The following is a 19,179-nucleotide window of genomic DNA, read 5'->3' as shown; positions in this document are numbered from 1 at the left end:
CTAAAAACTATAACCATGTTCATAAAAAGTCTAGTTCTATAATAAAATGTAGATAATTGTTCAGATGTTTAGACTAATAAGGACTGAGAAAGAAGCAAATTCATGTTTGGGAAAAGAAAATTACTTGTGCTTCTTTTGTTAATGGCCTTTCAGTGTGACATCTGGATTTTAAAGAGCACAGCAGAAACTACCCCATGCAGATCTTTTATTCTCTTGGATTTTTCTACATCCTTGGAATTTCCTCACTTTGAAAAGTTTGTAAAATTATAAGATCAAATTAACATTTATATAGTTTTGCCAAAGAGGAGGTCCATGTTCATTAGATGGAATTATGGAAGAGTATTGTGTTGGGGGCAGGAGGCGGGTAGGGGGAGAATGTGTTCCTGTTCTGTGTGTGTGCATGCATATGGGTGAACACACATGCATGTAAAGTTGTCTACCAAGACTTTATATTGAAATTTTAAAAATTATACAGTAAGACTTACATGCCTTTCTTTAGTGACCCTGTGTTAATAGTTGGATTTATTTAATTTGGTTGAAAATGAGGTTAAACTCTTTATTATTGTACTAGAGGCCTGGTGCACAAAATTCGTGTGTGTGTGGGGGGGGGGGTCCCCTCAAGCTGGGGGAGCCCCACTCAAAATCCGGGACCCCTCAGGGAAGTCCAAGTGGCAAGTTAAGGGCTGGGGGGGATGTCCAATTGCCAGTTTAGGGCCTGTGGGGTCAGATCTAAACTGGCAGTCGGACATCCCTCTCATAATCCAGGACCACTGGCTCCTAACCACGCTGCCTACCTGCCTGATTGCCCCTAACTGCTTGCCTGCCTGCCTGATCGCCCCTAACTGCTTGCCTGCCTGCCTGATCACCTCTAACCACCTCTGCCTCAGCCCCTGCCATGGTGGCTTCATCCAGAAGGATGTCCAGAATGATGTCCAGAAGGTCATTTGGCTATTCGGTCTAATTAGCATATTACATTTTTATTATTATAGAATTTTTCTCTCGTATTAAAAAAGGCAGTACCCCATCAGTACTTCATTGACACTTCCAAAAATACTGAATATTGAAAACTTCCTAAGCAAATACTCTCAAGATTTTATTATTAATAGTATTATTATTTGCATAATTCACTTCATTGTACAGATGGGGTGGTCATAATAATCTGGCCGGTTATAATAATCTGGCCACTCAGTGTACATGCTCTGTGTTGACATGTTTTCATTTCTCTGGACCTATGCCTAGAAGTGAACTTGCTGGTTCATGCAGTAATTCTATGTTTAAGTTTGAGGAACTGCAGAACTGTTTTGTACAATAGCTACACCATTTTATTTTCTCATCAGTAATATAAAAGGGTTCCTATTTCTCCACATCCTTGGCAAAACTTATGTTTCTTTTTTTTATTATAAGCATCTTAGTGAATGTGAAGTGGTATCACATTGTGATTTTGATTTGCATTTCCCTCCTGGCTAATGCTCCTTGGCCATTTCCATATCTTCTTTGAACAAATATCTATTCAAGTCCTTTGTGCTTTTTAAAATTGGGTTATTTGTCTTTTTGTTGTGTTTTAAGTGTTCTTTATATATTCTGAATATGAAACCTTTATCAGATATGTGATTTGCAAGTAACGTCCCCCATTCTGTAGGCTGTCTTTTCATATTCTTGATAATGTCCTTTGATGCACAAAATTTTTAATTTTTATGCAGGCCCATTTATCTATTTTTTGTTGTTGCTCTGGTTTCTTTTTTATTAGAGTAACCATATGGCATATACATATATATGTATACGGTTTTATTTTTTAATTGTCTTTTGAAGACTGTGTAGTTTGAAACCACAGAAGAACAAATGTTTCATTTCTATTGAGTCATAGTGGATTGACTAATTTTCTAGCTAACTGCTACTAATTTTACTAAGAAAAAATAAATTAAGAAAGAAAATTCAACCCTTGTGGTGAAAATAACTCTAAAATGTATTATCTGCTTTATTACTTCCTCAATTGCATATACATAGGTTTTGTTCCAGTGGCCTGTTCGTAAGGTGGTTGTTCTAAAACTCAGAATGTGTTCTCTTACAGAACCACATCATAGGCAGAGGCTGGGTCCCCAAGCCATGCTACAGGAGTAAAGCTTTCCTGCTCAAATCACATAGTTCTTATTACCTGAGCAAGAACAGGAAGAAATGAACAAAAATACATTCACATCCACCCTAAATTCTACGTTCTCATTGGCCAAAGACTTCAGTGTCCCTGACCTCCAGGTCCCAGGCTGCTTCTGATATTGTCTTAGGTCTGCAGTCCACCATGGATATAATGAATACATTTAAATGTGCCCACTGAAGCCAGAAATGCCCAAGAAGGAGAAAGCCCAGCTTTCCAGCAGGCGTCATGGGACCTGGACTGGAGGCTGCCCAGAACCTGCGTAGCATCTCCAAGAGCTTCCTGAACAGTGGAAACAATTCCAGCTTTTGTTTGGTGACTGTCCTCCCGTGAGCACAGGAAAGACGGCCCTGAGCAGTGAGACAGTTTTGCCTCCCCTCCCTTCCTGTCAGCTGTCGCTTCTGCTGTCACAGTGCCTGCCACTGACAGCCTCCCCGCTTGTGATTTGCTGTTTCCAGCCTGTGACCTGGGAAATCAGATGACCAGAGCTGTTAGAACTGTGTGTAGATGGAGAGCCAAGTGCTGAGAGATAGACAGAGATCATCTCCTACAGGAGAGCAGGCAGCGGGCTTCCTGGCAGCCGTTTCTTCTCAGAGCTTTTCTTAACCAATTCCATGCTTGACAGTCTCACAGAGCTGACCTCCACCTGCAAGGTGTCCTGTTGTATGGTACAGTGGAGAACACACGAGAATGAGAGAGAGAGATGAACCTTCTAGTGCAGGTGCCCAGCACCTAACCTGGGAACCTTCAGGCTCAATCTCTCTCTGTTACACTTTCTCACTAGCAAAATGGGTATAAGCATATAGTCAGTGAAGTGTAATAAATTAAAAACTGCAAACTGCTTTAGAATAAGCTATTATAAAAATAATGATCTTTAAAAAGAATTATCATCAGTCTTAAAGGTCTACAAACGACATCTGCAGGCCAAATCCAGCCTGCTGCCTGCTTTTGTAAATAAAGATTTAATGGAACACAGCTTTGCCCACTTCTTCCACGATTGTCTATGGCTTTTCTTGCGCTACGAGGGCAGTGTTCAGTAGTTGCAACAGAGATCATCACATGGCCCACAAAGTTGAAATTATCCGGCCCTTTACAAAAAGTTTTTCTGCTCTATTGTCTTAGGAGGTGTTTTATTTTCAAGCAAGTCAGGTTTCATTTTCCCACACAAAAAAATCCAGTTGCTTAATATGGCGTATTTCATAACATAAACCATAAGCTTACAGGAGACCTTCCATAAGAATAATGTTATATTAGTAACATACAAAAAATTCATTACACAGGTTTTCTGCTTGTAAATCCATTACTGTGAACAGAAAAGTCCTTGGAATTATCTAAATCTAATTCTTAAAGGAACAATAAGCACAGAGCCGAGACTTATTTCTGGTGTGCATTTTAGGGGGGGATCAGTATTACATTATCCCTATTGTGTCTCACAGCAATGAGGGCCACAGCGCTGCCCAGAGTTGCCAGTGCCAAACACACTGTGGGAGCTGAAAGATGAATCTAAATGACATCTCCATTTTTTTTTCCTTCCTAATCAGGCCTAACCATCATGGGGCAGCTGGCAAATCAATAAGCATAACTGGATGCCCTCGTCACTCCCAACCTGGCAGCACTGCATTTTTAGAGCCATAAGATGAGGGCCCTCACGGTGACATAAACAGTCCTCTACTTCGGTTGCTTGCTTCTTCCCTGAGATGACGTGCCCATCTATGATCCTGAACCTCACCCCGGCACGCACCTGACCATGCCACCTGTCACAGAAAGGAACACCTCTTGTGATTCCATATGAAATGGGCATGAGGGTAAGTGGCTCTAGAACAGTGGTTCTCAACCTTCCTAATGCCGCGACCCTTTAATACAGTTCCTCATGTCGTGGTGACCCCCAGTTTCATTGTTACAAATTGAACATAATTAAAGCATAGTGATTAACCACAAAAACAGTATGTAATTATATATGTGTTTTCCGGTCTTAGGCGACCCCTATGAAAGGGTCGTTTAACCCCCAAAGGGGTCGCGACCCACAGGTTGAGAACCACTGCTCTAGAATATGCTTTTATATTCTACCAAAGAGTTTCATGAATAAAGCAGGAATAGGCTATTGTAAAGTGTTTATGAAAAATGGAAGACGTTTTATAGCCCATTCTCAGCACCTAGGAGAAGAAGGTAGCACAGGGATTGACCTATACCCAGTCTCTCTCTCAACTTTTCACCAAAGCAGACTTTTGGCACAGGCACAGTTGAGAATTACTGACTTACTTACTTTGCCTTCAAGCCGCTCTCCCCCTGCCCCACCTTTTCTTTCTAGGCCCATTTCTCCCAGTCCTTATCCACTGACACCTCCTGTTTTCCTCTGTGGGCTCTGAAGTTGCTGTAGTGCTGAAAGATCTGATAAATGCCTTAGTGTCAATGTATTCCTCTTGTGTATATAGAGGAGGCAGAGTGCTGGAGAAAAGGAGCAAAGAATAGGTCTGTTTATACATAGAACTAAGATGGACCTTTTAGCAAAACTGAAAGGCAAAGGCCCAGAAAACACTGGCAAGAGTAGAAAACACACAGACTTATACCTGAGGTGAAATATGCTCTGCAAATCTAGGAACTCCAGCGGAGACTTGGAGGAGAAAGCTAAGAACACACCTACATTTGAGCAGCCACGATCTGAGAGCCACCACAACTGGCCAAGGTTAAGATGAACTCATTTTTGTACTCAATCTACTGAGACCCAAGAATATTTGGGTTAGTTAATTCACTTGTTCATTACTTACTTACTTAATTAATTAATTTATGTGCCAGGCACACCAATGAGCAAACACATTCTATGCCCTCACAAAACTCTTTTCAGACTAACTGCTTTTGGTCTTTAGCTGATATTTCCACCCTCAGTTTATGAAACTATAAGCTTACTGATCCTAGATTTTTCTACCTTAAGGAAAAAGATGAAATAGAAATCAAGTACAATAAACATGATGAAAGCATCATAGCTACCTGAAATCCAGCTTAGGAAAGAAAAAAGGATCATTAAATTTTAAGCAAAATTGGAATTGCAGAGTTTAAAGGGAAGCCAAAACAAAATTAATACCAGGCACAAGATTAAAGGAATAATATAAACTTATTTAAAAGGAATGAGTGTGGTAAGAAAATGTAGGCTGCCAGCCACCTCCACAGAGTGTTGTGGGACTCCAATGAGACCGTCAATGAGAGGATGCTTTGAAGAAGTGAAGAGGTACATCTCAAACGGGAAGGCATTGATACAATGATTAATAATATTTTCACCTATAATAAGATCCATCTTAGGTTGAGTTACAGTTGTTTATAAACTTAATGTAAATAACCCAGAGATAAACAGCCTCACTGTCTCATTTGAAACAAATATTCTATAAGTTAATATGGCACATTAATTAACTATTAATATTAAACAATGCACACAAAATGTGTGCATATTATTTGATATGACAATTCTAAAAGTTTTTAAATAAAATATATTTTTATTGATTTCAGAGAGGAAGGGAGAGGGAGAGAGATAGAAACATCAGTGATGAGAGAGAATAATTGATCAGCTGCCTCCTACATGTCCCCCCCTGGGGATCGAGCCTACAACCCAGGCATGTGCCCTGACCAGGAATTGAACCGTGACCTCCTGGTTCATTGGTTGACACTCAACCTCTGAGCCACACTGGCCAGGCTAAAACCGTTCTATAGAAAGTAATATAAATAACCACCTGTAGGAGATTCCTTAGTTAAAGCATGATGTACCCATAATGGCCACTATGATGATTATTGTCCATTTGACAGTCCACTCCATCTTTCCCTCCCCTTCTCTGTCCAGCGGACAGATCTCTGTATTTTAGCTTGACTCCATTTTCCAGGGAAAATATTTTATTAGCAGTATCCAAGATTGAAAACAATGCAACTGCACTTATTTATAAGTGCATGTGTTCTACAGACTCAGACTTCACGAGCAGAAGTCAAGATTTTGCCACATTCTTTTATGATGTTAATGACAATAATAATCTATCATAATAAAAGTGTAATATGCTAATTAGACCGGACAGCCGAACTGGAATGACCAGTGGGCGGGGGGTGGGGCCAGTGAGCCTGCGCTGCCAGGCCAGCCATGGCGGTCCCAGCATCCCCCTTCCGCAGCAGCAGTGGGAGGGGCTACAGCGCAGGCCTGGTCCCGGCATCCCCCCTTCCGCAGCAGCCATGGGACAGGCAGCGCTAGGACTGGGCCCATGCAGCTGTGGGTCCTTGCATCACCCCTTCCACAGAGGTGGGCAGGAGAGGCTGAGGCATGGCCTGGTCCCATCGTCACCCCTTCCACAGAGGCAGCGGGAGAGGGGGCTGCATGGTCCAGGTTCTGGCACCACACCTTTCGCAGAGACGGAGGGTGGAGGGGGGTTGGGGGGTGGGCATGGTCCCAGAGCCTCCGCAGAGGTGGAACAGGGCGCGACCATGGCACCTCAACCTCCCACGGCCCCTCCCATGGCCAGTCTGGCCCTAGATCACCCCCCACACACACAAGTGGGCGTGGGGCAGGGCCAGCACTAAGGAGCAGTGAGCCAGGCTTCTGGTTGAGTGGCACTCCCCATCCCCCCCAAGCCAGAAGCTGGGCTCAGGCCTGGCGATCCCAGTGGAGGTGGCGTGAGCCTCTCCTGCCTCCACGAAAGGCGGACAGTAAGGAGCAAGGGGTCCTGGACTGCGAGAGCCCCGGACTGTGAGAGGGATGTCTGAGTGCCAGCTTAGGCCCGATCCCTGGGGGGCCCTGGACTGCAAGAGGGCACAGGCTGGGCTGAGGGAGCATCCCCCATCCCAGTGCACGGGTGGGGTTCCTCAGCCTGGCCGGTGATTGGGATCGATTAGGACCCTCTCGCCCAGTCCCGATCAGGGCCGATCAGGGCCGATGGGGGCCGGCTGGCTGGGGGCAGGGATTGTGGGAGGTTGGCCGGACACGGGAGGTTGGCTGTGGGAGTGCACTGACCAACAGGGGGCAACTCCTGTGTTGAGCATCTGCCCACTGATGATCAGTGCATGTCATAGTGACCAGTCGTTCGGTTGACTCATCATAACGGTTGCTTAGGCTTTTATATATATAGATTACTAAGGGCTTAGCACCTATAGGCACTGTTGCAAGCATTGCACTTAATCCTAACAGAAGGCAGAACTATGACTCCCACTGCACAGATGAGAAAATTGACATGTGAAGAAGCCAAGTCCTTTGCCAAGGTCTTATAGATCTTTGCTATCAGGCCCCGTTGGCAAGCCTGGACTTTACAGTCTATTTTATGCATTATACTTAACTGTCTCTCAGGTTGATAGGTTATGTAAGAACTCGAAAGCTCTCCTAATTTTGTGTATATCGTGCAAAGAACAAGGGCCCTCATATTGGTTGCACATTTATACATCAGAGCTACAAATTCCACATCAATAAAATGGAGAATAAGACCTTTCCTTTCTATCCTAGAATTGTGACAAGCTAATGTGAAAACAAGCATGAAATCCTGTCCAAACTATGAAGCATGGTACACATATAAGGTGGGTTATGTTGCACCCATTGTAAACCAGTACATTAGCCATCATTATTAACACAGGAGAGTCAAATGTAAAGAAAGTAGCAATTATTTTGGTGACGTACAGCTCTAAACTAGAATATTACAAACTATCCATCTGTTAGTAATACCTGACATAAAACCACCACTGATTAATCAATAAATATCATGCAATGGTTTCAGTAAAATGTACTCTCCAGGGTACTCCCCTGATTCATTTACTAATTACCTTGCCTTATGTGATATGCTCCCAGCATTTGCCTGAGATGTGTTACTCTCGAGTTATATATCAAAACTTTCTTTAAAAAATTGAAGGTTCAAACTATACATTCGCTATGACTTCAAAAGTTCAGGTGAGCCACTCAATTTTCAGTTTCCCTGACTCAACTTTTTGGAGTTTTGTAATTAATTATATTCCATTGTTACTGGTCATCAATTAACTCAAAATGTTTCTGAGATGGTGAGTGTGCTGAAGGAGGCAGAATTGAATGATAATTTGAGACTGGTAGGACACTAAATTTCTCTCTTGTTAATAATTAAAGTAGATAACGTATGCCTTTGTTTATAGCTTCCAGAAATATCCGGCTCATTCCTGTGCACTGCCCTGTCAGCTAATCATCATTGGTCAGGGCCTGACGTGGGCCACTGTGTTTTATTTTCCACACCCACCTTCCCCTGAAGCCATCAGTCGCAGTCCACCCAAAAGTTAAAGCAAGTGAGGCCACCACAGCTTTATTCTCTGGAATCCTCCACCTAGCCAAATGTTTGGATGCATAAAAATGTAAAGGATGAAAAAGGGGTAAAATATCAATTTACCTGTTTCAATCTCCCAGATGTAAACGGAGTCATCTGCACATCCAACAATTAAAAAATCCTCAACCGGGTGCCACTTTATCATCTTCACCGGGAACAGGTGCTTCCGGGCACAGAAGAGGAACCGCCTCTCCTCCAGGTGGAGGAGGGCCACGGAGTGGTCACCGCACACACAGAAAACCACCTGATTGCTCCTCAGCTGCGGGGGGAACAAACAAGCAACATCCTTTGTAAGTAAACAGGCAAATGCTTTCTTTAAAATTGAATCAGACCCTCCCCCTGCTAATGTGAAATGTTTATTAAAGCCCCATTTTGTCAAATGACATTCTACAGCACCCCTCCACCTAACAGGCTAGAGGAGAGCTTTAAACACCGCGTGGATTTTAAACCCAACACCCTGTCGGGAAGGTCAAGAGATGCAAGTACAAAGGAGAATTCCAGGCCAGATCCACTTGTAAGATAAATGAAGGACTTGACCATCACTCAGCAGATTCAGGCAGTGTGGGGCAGACGTCGGAAATAATGCAGAGTCAAATAACCCCCGGAGCTAATTTGTTGCCACAAAAAGAAGCTATTTGTAGACAGAAGCTTAGGCGCAAGGGAATCATGAGCTGGTATTTTCCACTTAAAGCCTCAAAATGTGATTTGGTGCTGTTCCCAGAACTATACAGATTCTAATCCAAACAGGAAACTCAGTGTAGACACAATTTAAAAGAAGTCAGCATTAGATAGTTCCCAATTAATGTTCCGTCTCAAAGACACAAGGACCAAAAATAGGCTCATAGGATAAAGAGTCTTAAGATACTTGGAAAAAAGTCAGCATGTGGTTACCTTGAGCACAGTTTAGGGCAGACACCATGCATGCTGGTGCTGGTGAAGGTAATCAGGAGGAGTTTATAGCAGCTCTGTGCCTTCCCACCACTCATACAATAGTCAGACTATGGATGCAGGTGGGGTGGGGTGGGGTGGGCTGCGGTGAGGCGGGTGGGGCAGGAGGAAAGCAGGGAGTGGCTTTTCTACCTCCTCTGTTTCTTTTCTAATCACCTCGCTATTAGGATGTTCCCACTTTCACAAAGGCAACTAGCCAGCGTTTCAGCTGCTATGTTTAAAGCACCAGCTGGGATCCCTTGAAAATCTCCCAGTGCCCATCACTGACCACATTCAATGGGGCATTGGGAGGCACGTTCTTTTTAAGGAGACTACAGAAGTCCTGAGGAAAACAAAATCACAAAGTGGCAGGTGAATAGATGGGGAGAGCCTGGCCTTGAGAATGGGGAAGATGGCATTGCCTCCCCAGTATAACCTCCTGGAGAATGTGCACAACCCACAGCCTCTAGAATGGACAGGCCAAGGTACTTCAGCTATGAACATACAAACGTAAACGTTAGGCCAATAGGAATCTTTTCTCCGGGCATTTGAATTGTAAAGCTAAAAGAAGGCATAGGGAGAAGCAAGAGGAGTGAGCAATCAGAGAAAAGTAGACTTCTGAGGTAGGGAGACTCGAGGAGTGACCTCGGTTTCTATATTTCAATTCAAGTTCTGGCCTTACTATAGTGTTTCATATTGTATGTATAACGATTGCCTCTTATGCCCTTTCGGTAACCTCCCTTGTTAATCTGACTTGGTTTGAATGGGTTCTGATCCTTAGAGTTAAATTATCTCTGAGTGAAGCAGAGGTAAAAGGGGTCAGGAGTGGAACTGACTTGGACTACCATGCTGGAGCTGAGAAAAAAATAGTTTTTAAAAAAAAGGTAGCTTTATTTCACTGTTTTATTAAATTATTTGTATTGCTGAAATATTGCTTTATTTATGTCTACTACAAAAACACAGTGTAGCCGTAACCGGTTTGGCTCAGTGGATAGAGCGTCGGCCTGCGGACTGAAGGGTCCCAGGTTTGATTCCGGTCAAGGAGATGTACCTTGGTTGCAGGCACATCCCCAGTAGGGGGCGTGCAGGAGGCAGCTGATCGATGTTTCTCTCTCATCGATGTTTCTAACTCTCTATCCCTCTTCCTTCCTCTCTGTAAAAAAATCAATAAAATATATATTTTAAAAAAACACAGTGTAAGTTTTGTCCATGTTTACTTGAAGCTGATTTTATAATCTTACTATGGAGAAATAATTTTTACAAGCCAATTAACTAACTTAAAAATTCAGGAAACTCAAAAGGTGAGTTTCACAAATATATAAGATCTGTGGAATTTAAATTTACATTGCATGATAAAATTACACCTGAAAGTATTTCCATTTGTCCCACCCACACAAGGTAGATGCTCATAAATTTTTTAAAGTTAATTATTTGTTAAAAAAATGGAAGAACAAACAAAAATTTATTTAACAAAAAGAAAATGTAACTATCAATAGTATTATAAAGGTAAATTGTTGAAGGCAAAAATTAATTTCTAAATTGTAAATTCCTATATATTTGAATTTTTTTTACATTGTCATCACTTTTATAATTTTACTCCATTACAAATTAAAAACTAGGAGAAAACAGACAAGAATGTAAGTACTTTAGAATTAACTGGCTTTTATGAAGCCAAGAGTTGAGAAAACCTTTGCTTTAAAATCAAATTATTTACTTAAGCTGTAATAATAACATGCATATAAAAAGATTAGAAAGGAACGCATAAAATCATCTAGTTTTAATGTTAAATAACTTTTAAATTTACGTGATATATTTTACTATTTGTCTGAACTTACTCTGAAGTTCTCTGGTGGCATCAAAAGACTTGTTACTGGACCAGCTTCCAAAAAGAATTTATGCAAAATTTCTTCAGTAAAGATATCCCACATGATGACACATGAGTCCTGGTCCCCGGACACCAGCCAACTTTGGTCCAATTTTGAAGAGAGACCATGTGGGTAAAGTAATGAAATAACACTTTGGTGATGGCCTTTGAGAACTTTGTAAGGAAGGGAATCTGAAAAACAACCAACACCAAATAATACAAAAGTTATTTTTGTTCAAAAAATAGTCCTGAGATTGTCTTTTATAAATTTTTAATGTAGGAAAACTACAAAAGTGAGGCAATTGGCTCACAAAAGTATTAAACAATCCTTGGACCATCTCAAAGGCAAGTGCTCCTCAGAAGCCAGATCATTCCTGGTGAAGCACTGACGCTGCTTGTTCAAAGTCTACTGATTCTTTAAGGACGTTAGCAAGTGACCAACACCAATGCCATGAAATGGCAAATGCTGTACTAAAAGAGCGAACAACTTTGAAAGTTTTGCCTCTACAGAAAAAACTTAGAACATCACTGCTGTACTTTTAATTAGCATGACCAGAGGCATAAAAGGAAAACAAACTTCCACAGGACATTTTTGCTTTCCAAGATATCAGAGATTACCTAGTTCCGACTCTTAGTTTTACAGATAAAGTATTTGAGGCTCAGAGAGGTTAAGTGACTTGAATCCAAATGAAAACACAGCATAATGTTTAATAGCATAGCTTTCTGTTAAAGAAAGATGACTTTGCTTTTCTGGATCTATCACTCAATAGATATGTCTCCATGGACAAGTAGTTTTGATCTCTCTAAGCCACAGATATGGCACCTAAAAAAAACCTGAGATAATAATAGCACATCTTCCCACAAGACTGTTGTGGTGTGAAATAAGAAAGGGGCCATGATTTCTTAATACTGGCACTTGGTAGAAAATGGTATTTTATACCATAGTTATACTAGAACTCAGGGCCACTGATACCCAGTCCCCACACTGTTTCTTCTTTCATTCGCTAACTAAAAAATTGGAAAGGACCACAGAACACAAACTCTCTTTACTCAAATTAAAAATGAGTCCCAAAAAGTCATTATTACGTCTTTAAAGAATCATTAGTTACTTCTATTCCATCAGGTATGCCCTCACTTTACATCCCCTGTGCAAACCAAGATAAATAGTAATTCATTTTAAGAGTTAGTGCTCAGGCTAGTTTTCTCAGTGGTTAGAGCCTTGGCCCACAGACCAAAGGGTCCTGGGTTCGATTTCCAGTCAAGGGCATGTACCTCGGTTTCAGGTACTATCCCAGGCCACAGGTCGGGCATGAGTGGGAGGCAACCAATCCATGTGTCTTTCTCACTTTGATGTTTTTCTCTCTCTCTTCATCCCCCTCATCCCCCCTTATTTTTAAAAAAATCAATTGGAAAAATATCCTTGGGTGAGGATTAAAAAAAAAAAAGAGTGAAAATAAAACCTACTAGTCAAATGCAGGTTTCTGCTTATTTTCTGGGTAAGACAAAACAGCCCTGGTAAAAACTGCTAAGGTCTTAAGCTTTTTCACTAACTTTAACAGCAGTCATTGAGCTGTATAGCAGGACATTACTTCTCCTCAGTTCAGTTCATTGCTATTCACAGCTCTATTTAAGTCAATTACTGAGTCACAAGTTAGTAAGAAGCCAAAGTAAGCTGAGAACATTAGTAGACAAGGTAAAAAGTTTATTTTGTGTGTTTTTTTTTCAATGAGATTTGGTCTTTACCATTAAGGACCTTGTAATCAAGTAGGATCTGTGGAATAAAACATAGAATACAAATTCATCTACACATCTCCAAATCTCAATCACCTCCTACATTTCCTGCCTTTACTTAAGACAACTAACTACATAAATCTTTATTTAATAGGTATTCCCTGTTGCAATGCTCAAAGATGTAGAACAGCATATTTAGATTTCATTAACAAAGAAATAAAAATTAAAGCAGTAAGATACCTTTTTCTACTGACTGGCAATATTAAAAAGTTTACTAGCATACAAAGTTGGCTAAGACTTGAGGAATAAGGCATTTGCATAAGCTGTTAGTGAATACACATAGACATTGGTGCATGTTCTTTGGAGAACATTTTTAGATAAATTTTCAAAATTAAAAATTCACACAAATGTTGATCCAGTAATTCTGGGAATTAATATTATAGATATACTCACATATATGTGCAAAGATAGTTAATTCTGCATTGTTTCAGTAGCCAAAGCCTAGAAAAACTTAAACATCTTTGAACAAGATCTTTTAAAAAATTAAAATTTGATAATTATTAATCAATTAAAATGAGCTCATAAATAATGTACTCCAAAAATATTTTATTGAGATTTGTTTAAGAACATTTCAGTAAAGTGTTCAGAATATGTTTTCATTTGTGTAGACTAATTAAATGAATGCATATTGCTATACTGGTATATGCTTATATATGCACAGAATTTTTTGAGAAAGGAATAAAGAAATGCATTAGCTGTTGCCTTTGGTGAAGGAAACAGGAAAATCAAGGAAGGACAGAAACACTTCTCATTGTATAATCTTCCGTTTGACTTTTTAAAAAACATATTACTTTAACTTTAAAACCTGTTTTAAAGTTAACAAATTTATTAGCAAATGCCAGCAAACTTTTTAAGCTTCAGCAATCTTCTTAGTACAATTTGTTAAAGTTGAAACTTAGATAAGTTAAATAAGTAGGATTAAGTAAAATTCAACGACCTTTCAATAGAGAACCTCCTTCCAGAAGTCCTGCTTTGGCAGCACTCAGAGCCTGTGTAATGAAAATGTTCCCATCTTCACAGCCACATACTAGTTTATCAAGACCTGGGACATACTCTGATGAAGTGACCACCACAGTTCCAGCTCCGTCTTTAAACCCGGAGAAGTAGTCGATAATGCTTTGTGACATGATATGATGCTTATCAAAATTATCTTGAAGGGTCCAGGTGGTAGTTATTGGTATCTCTAAAAGGAAAACATACAAGAAGGGGAATCTGGGTTTATCTAGCCAGCATAGACTGGGAAAATATTATCAAGGCACCATCCCTTGGGGGATACATAGAGGTTCCTTTGCTATCCTAATAGTGGGCTATAGGCATAAAAGTTCTCCTGAATCCACTGTCTTCATTCAAATGCAACTTCATCGATCCTCTGTCCTTCGAAGATCCTTGAAGAATAAATGTGTAATAATGCATTCATTTTAGACTTAGGTCAACTGAACAGAAATGAGGAACTACTGCAGTGATGTAAACTGTAAGACCAATCTCATGAGTTCTCTATTTGCCTTAGCAATGTTAAGAAAGAAAATTGGGGGTTTTTTAGTTGTGTGAGGTAAAGGGAAGAAATTTATTCTTTCAGTGTCAAGAATAGGAACATCTCAAAATTGTACCATAAGCCTAGGCAACTATCTATGGCTACCAAAAGTGCTGGTTACCATTTTATGTAGCTGACCACCCAAGCATGAGAACTGGGCCTCGGGCAGGCTCAGGAAGTGAGAGAGCTTGGCATCCAGGACAGCAGGAGGCAAGTTAAAGCCAACCTACCTCGCTCTGCACTGCCTCCTTGGCCTTATGGTACACATGCTCCAGTGACTATGAAAACCTCAACCCCAAAACTTAGACTAGTACCAAGTGTTGTCATAAATGTCTATGGCTCTAAGTTCAAAGAAGGTCGGGTGGACATTTAATGCTGCTGCTGTAAGTAGAACAGACATGACAAATCCTAGAGCCACCATCGAGTGGCCCAGCAGTGGGCATGGCATACTTTTTTAACTCTTAAGATTGGCTTGTAAGAAACTTTTCCACACACTGCACCGAGCTCTTAGTCTATTTCTCAACCCATTTCTTATTAATCCAGGTCTAAATAAACCATTTTGAAAACAACCGGGACAGGGACACTAAAAGTGATACCAGCGAAATAATTTACTAATGGAAACTTGTGCTTGGAAATTCAAGTATAAAGAACCATGATTCAGCTGTGCCCCAGACAATGATCACAAAGGTGACAAGCTGATTTGGAATAAGGGGGAAAGAGTAAGATGGGGTTCCTCAATTTGGAACACACTGTCTCAGGAGTTTGAAAGTTCTCCACAATAACATTTGCATTGATGATTTCAGTGTTTTATTCTAAGAAACAATAAAATAAGCAAATGTGAAATCATCTAATCATTCAAATTGTCAGACCTTTTAGTGCCCTCGTTTATATATGTGCTTTCTGTACCAAGCAGCTGTAATAATCCCCATAGAGGAATTGGTTGAAAAAGGGGTACAGCATATGGACATGACAAAATAAAAAATATGAATATGGTATAGCAGCCTGCTCTATATTGTTATTGCCAGCATTCATTTTACTTCAATAAGACATCACTCATATTAAACTACTGCTATTTTGTATTATATTGGCTGTATAGCTGCATATGATCTACATAAGGGATTTATGTTGGCATCCAGTGCATAGTAGTACATGAGAAATTTCTTCCTGTTTGTAGCCCATGTTACTCAACTTAGAAAAGCACGGAGCTAATTATAAACTAGTTCTCAGGAGACATGTGAGAGTCATCTTACCTCCAGGAGAGCCATCAAACTTGGATACAGGAACATCGGGGATGTGCCACAGAGTAATTCTTCCTGAGACTTCTCCGGAGAAAAGTACCTTATAGAAAGGCTCTTTCCTTTCATTCATGTAGCCCATTACACAGGGAAGGCTCTGGTCCAAAACAAGAAGTTAGCTTTTATGTAGGAAAATATCTAAGTATAACATGACAGCCACTGTTTTTAAATGAAGGAACAAAACTTCATAGATGAACTAAATTGCTTCCATTTTATTTCCCACTATTTCTAAATGTTCAAGTACTTATAATCTCTTATTTAAGACAAAACAGTTTTTATAAAATAGAAAGAAATGCCATCAGCTAGTCTTCAGATAGTTAATAAGAATATCTAACATTTATTGAACATGTTCTGTGTATGTATTACATATACTATTCGGAGCATCACATGCACATATTCAGTTAAATAATCCTCTCAATAATCATATGAAGTTAGTACTATCATTGTCTTCACTGTACAGATGAATAAACTGAGAGTGAAGATTTGATTATCAAAGGTGATATAGACGGTAGTGAACTTGAGTCCAGTAATTCTGACTCAAGAGCCCATATCTTGATAACAATACTCTACTGTCCACTAAGAAGGCTTCATTTTTTATGTTCCAGTTGTCAGTTAAAATAATAACAACTAATGTTTGTATAATAATTTTGTGTAATTAATATACTTTCCACTTTCTGATGAACATTTTTCAAATTCAACATACTTGATATCAAGTTTCCTAAGTGGCCACAAAGAAAAATAAGAATGAGTACATAAATTGTTAAAATATGTATTACTATATGACTTTAATATACATAATCTTGTATTGGTATAGTTTATATTAATGTTATATGTTTAGAGAGAGTTATAATTTTGCTGAGGCAGAGTATGAATATTGGGCACCAATGCTCTGAAAGATGGGTTTCCATTAGTGAATGAGGGTAGAATCTCCCCAGGACCTCAGTGCAGTGTAGATGTTCTTTGGATAGATAGGGATTATGCACAAGGGATCAAAATGATCAGGTGATTAGAAAAACAAAAACAAAAATTACTTTTATTTATAAATAAAAGGAGCACTGAAAAGAAAGCCAACTGCTGGTGCTAGAATGAAAGATGCCTAAGAAAGTCTTATTGATGGGATCACTTCGTAAGTTATATAAATGTCTAACCAGTATGCTGTACACCTGAAGGTAATGTAATACTGAAAGTCAACTGTAATTAAAAACAAATTTTAATTAAAAAATAAGACTAAGAAAGTGAATTTTCTCATCAGAAAATACATGTTTGAAGGTCAAAACTTAAATAAATTAGTGAGAAAATTCTATAATGTATCTTTAGAAAATATTAGGGGCTAAAATACTGCTACATTCAATCCTCACAACAAAGTAAGTAAATATTGTTATTCTACTTGTTATGGAGATAAGGAAACTAAAATAGAAAGAAAATAAGAAACTAATCCAAGACTGTTCAAAGAAGATATGTAATCCTCTAAAATCCTAAGAAATGAAAAGAAAAACAGTTCCTGTGAAGTCAGTTCTCTGAATAAACCTTGTTTTGTCTTGTTTTTAAGACTCAGAAGGCAATGTGCGGTCATAGAGTTCTCATAGTCATCATCATTGTGTTAGAATGGTGTTGATAAAACTTGGTTAAATTAACCTCCCAAATACTCTCAGCCTTTAGGAACCTTAGAATTGACCAGTCCAGCCTCCCTCGATATGTTGATGAGAATGAAGCTCTAGAGAGGCTGGTGGGTTACTCAAGTTGGGGCAGCACATCTCTTCCCTCCATGTGCTGTTGTTCCCTCTCTAGTTCTGCATTCACCTGAAAGCCTGCTCAGAGTCTCTTACCGTATGAATTCTGATTGGTCATCCCAGGAGACAGTACTCATCGCAAGGAGTATCCATCCTCCAAGATGTATTAAAATAGTCATTAAGAGTGAATTCTTGGGGGCTGCCTGGATTCAAATACTGGTTTTAGATCATACTAACTCTATTAAAGGAGCTAATTACTTGATTTAGACAATTTGCTTAACTTCTTTATGTCTCATGGTCTCTAGCTATGGAATGAAAGCTAGTAAAGACACCTACTATGGCCCAGCCTGCGTGACTCAGTGGTAGAGCGTCGACCAATGAACCAGGAGGTCACTGTTCGATTCCCAGTCAGAGCACATGCCTGGTTGTGGGCTCAGTCCACAGTATAGGGCGTGCAGGAGGAAGCCAATCAATGATTCTCTCTCATCATTGATGTTTCAATCTCTCTCTCCTTCCCCCTTCCTCTCTGAAATCGATAAAAATATATTTAAAAAATAAAGGCACCTACTATGTGGGACTACTGTCAGGACTGAGTGGATAAGGTAAGGTGCTTAGAATGGTGCCAGGCAGTTGGTACGTACTCAACAAATATTAACCAGTCTTCTTATCCACTTTCAGAACAATTGAGAAACCCACTCCAGAGACCCATTACCAGACTCTCGGGCCAAAAGGCCTGGGTTCAAATCCTGGGAATTAATCTCTCTGAACACCCGTTTTAACATGGGAACATGGTGGGTACTCATGTAAATGAAGCCGTGTGCATGTTTGACAATAGTAAGAACTATCATCACCATCGCTGTCATTACTCAGTTCACGCACTCAAATGTCTTAGCTGCAACCTTCAGGTTGTTTCTTACCCCAGTTACTCCCCCTCAGCACAGCAGCCTGACTCCTCAACTAAGACCCTGGGAAGCCCGGCTCCTCATTGTAACAGCCAGGAGCCCTGCCACAGGCCTCAACAGATATGACTTAAAGCTTGGAAGACTCTAAGAAAGCTGCTGAAAGGAAGGGAAGGCCCCATTCTTGCTACTACAACTCTATCGGCAGATATGTCCCCTACATCCCAAAGGGTAAGCCTGAGAGCATATTACTATCAATTCCTGAGATTTAAATTCTATGGTATCTATCCCCGCCTCCCCCCAAATACTAAATGTTTACACAGCACCCTTTCCTAAACTCACCAGTTCTAACAAACTCACCTCCCCCTTCCACCAAAATGCTTTCACTACTTAATTGCATGCATGACTAAGAAGTCTTATAATTAGTGAATAGTGATGATGTTTTGAATAACGTAAATAATATCTGACTTCCTTTTCTTGGCTGGATAAAGGGCGAGCAAGGGGCTAAGAATAGATAGACCATCATCTTTCAGTTTTAGATTATTCTGGCATATTGCACTGGTTCACAAGCACTTCCCACCTTTCAAATACAGACACAACTGTGGTTGTCTAAACAACAATCACTGACAGAGGACCCATAAATATGCATCTTCACATTTTGAGAAACAAAACAAGGTAGCTTCCCACAAGATTA

At 40.1% G+C, this 19,179-nt stretch overlaps 1 protein-coding gene across 1 annotated transcript in view; it reads right to left on the bottom strand.

Moving 5' to 3' along the window:
- Positions 1-19,179, bottom strand: part of WDR72 (WD repeat domain 72) — a 181,897-nt gene that overhangs the window by 145,897 nt on the left and 16,821 nt on the right. The window contains 4 exon segments of the mRNA XM_023751593.1: positions 8,512-8,707; positions 11,211-11,431; positions 13,968-14,213; positions 15,812-15,956. Of these exon segments, the coding sequence (XP_023607361.1) occupies positions 8,512-8,707; positions 11,211-11,431; positions 13,968-14,213; positions 15,812-15,956 (808 nt within the window).

Source organism: Myotis lucifugus, unplaced genomic scaffold (genome assembly GCF_000147115.1).
Source record: "Myotis lucifugus unplaced genomic scaffold, Myoluc2.0 scaffold_23, whole genome shotgun sequence".
NCBI lineage: Eukaryota > Metazoa > Chordata > Mammalia > Chiroptera > Vespertilionidae > Myotis > Myotis lucifugus.
Note: the sequence above shows the minus strand (reverse complement) of the source record. Positions and strands in the feature narration are given on the sequence as shown.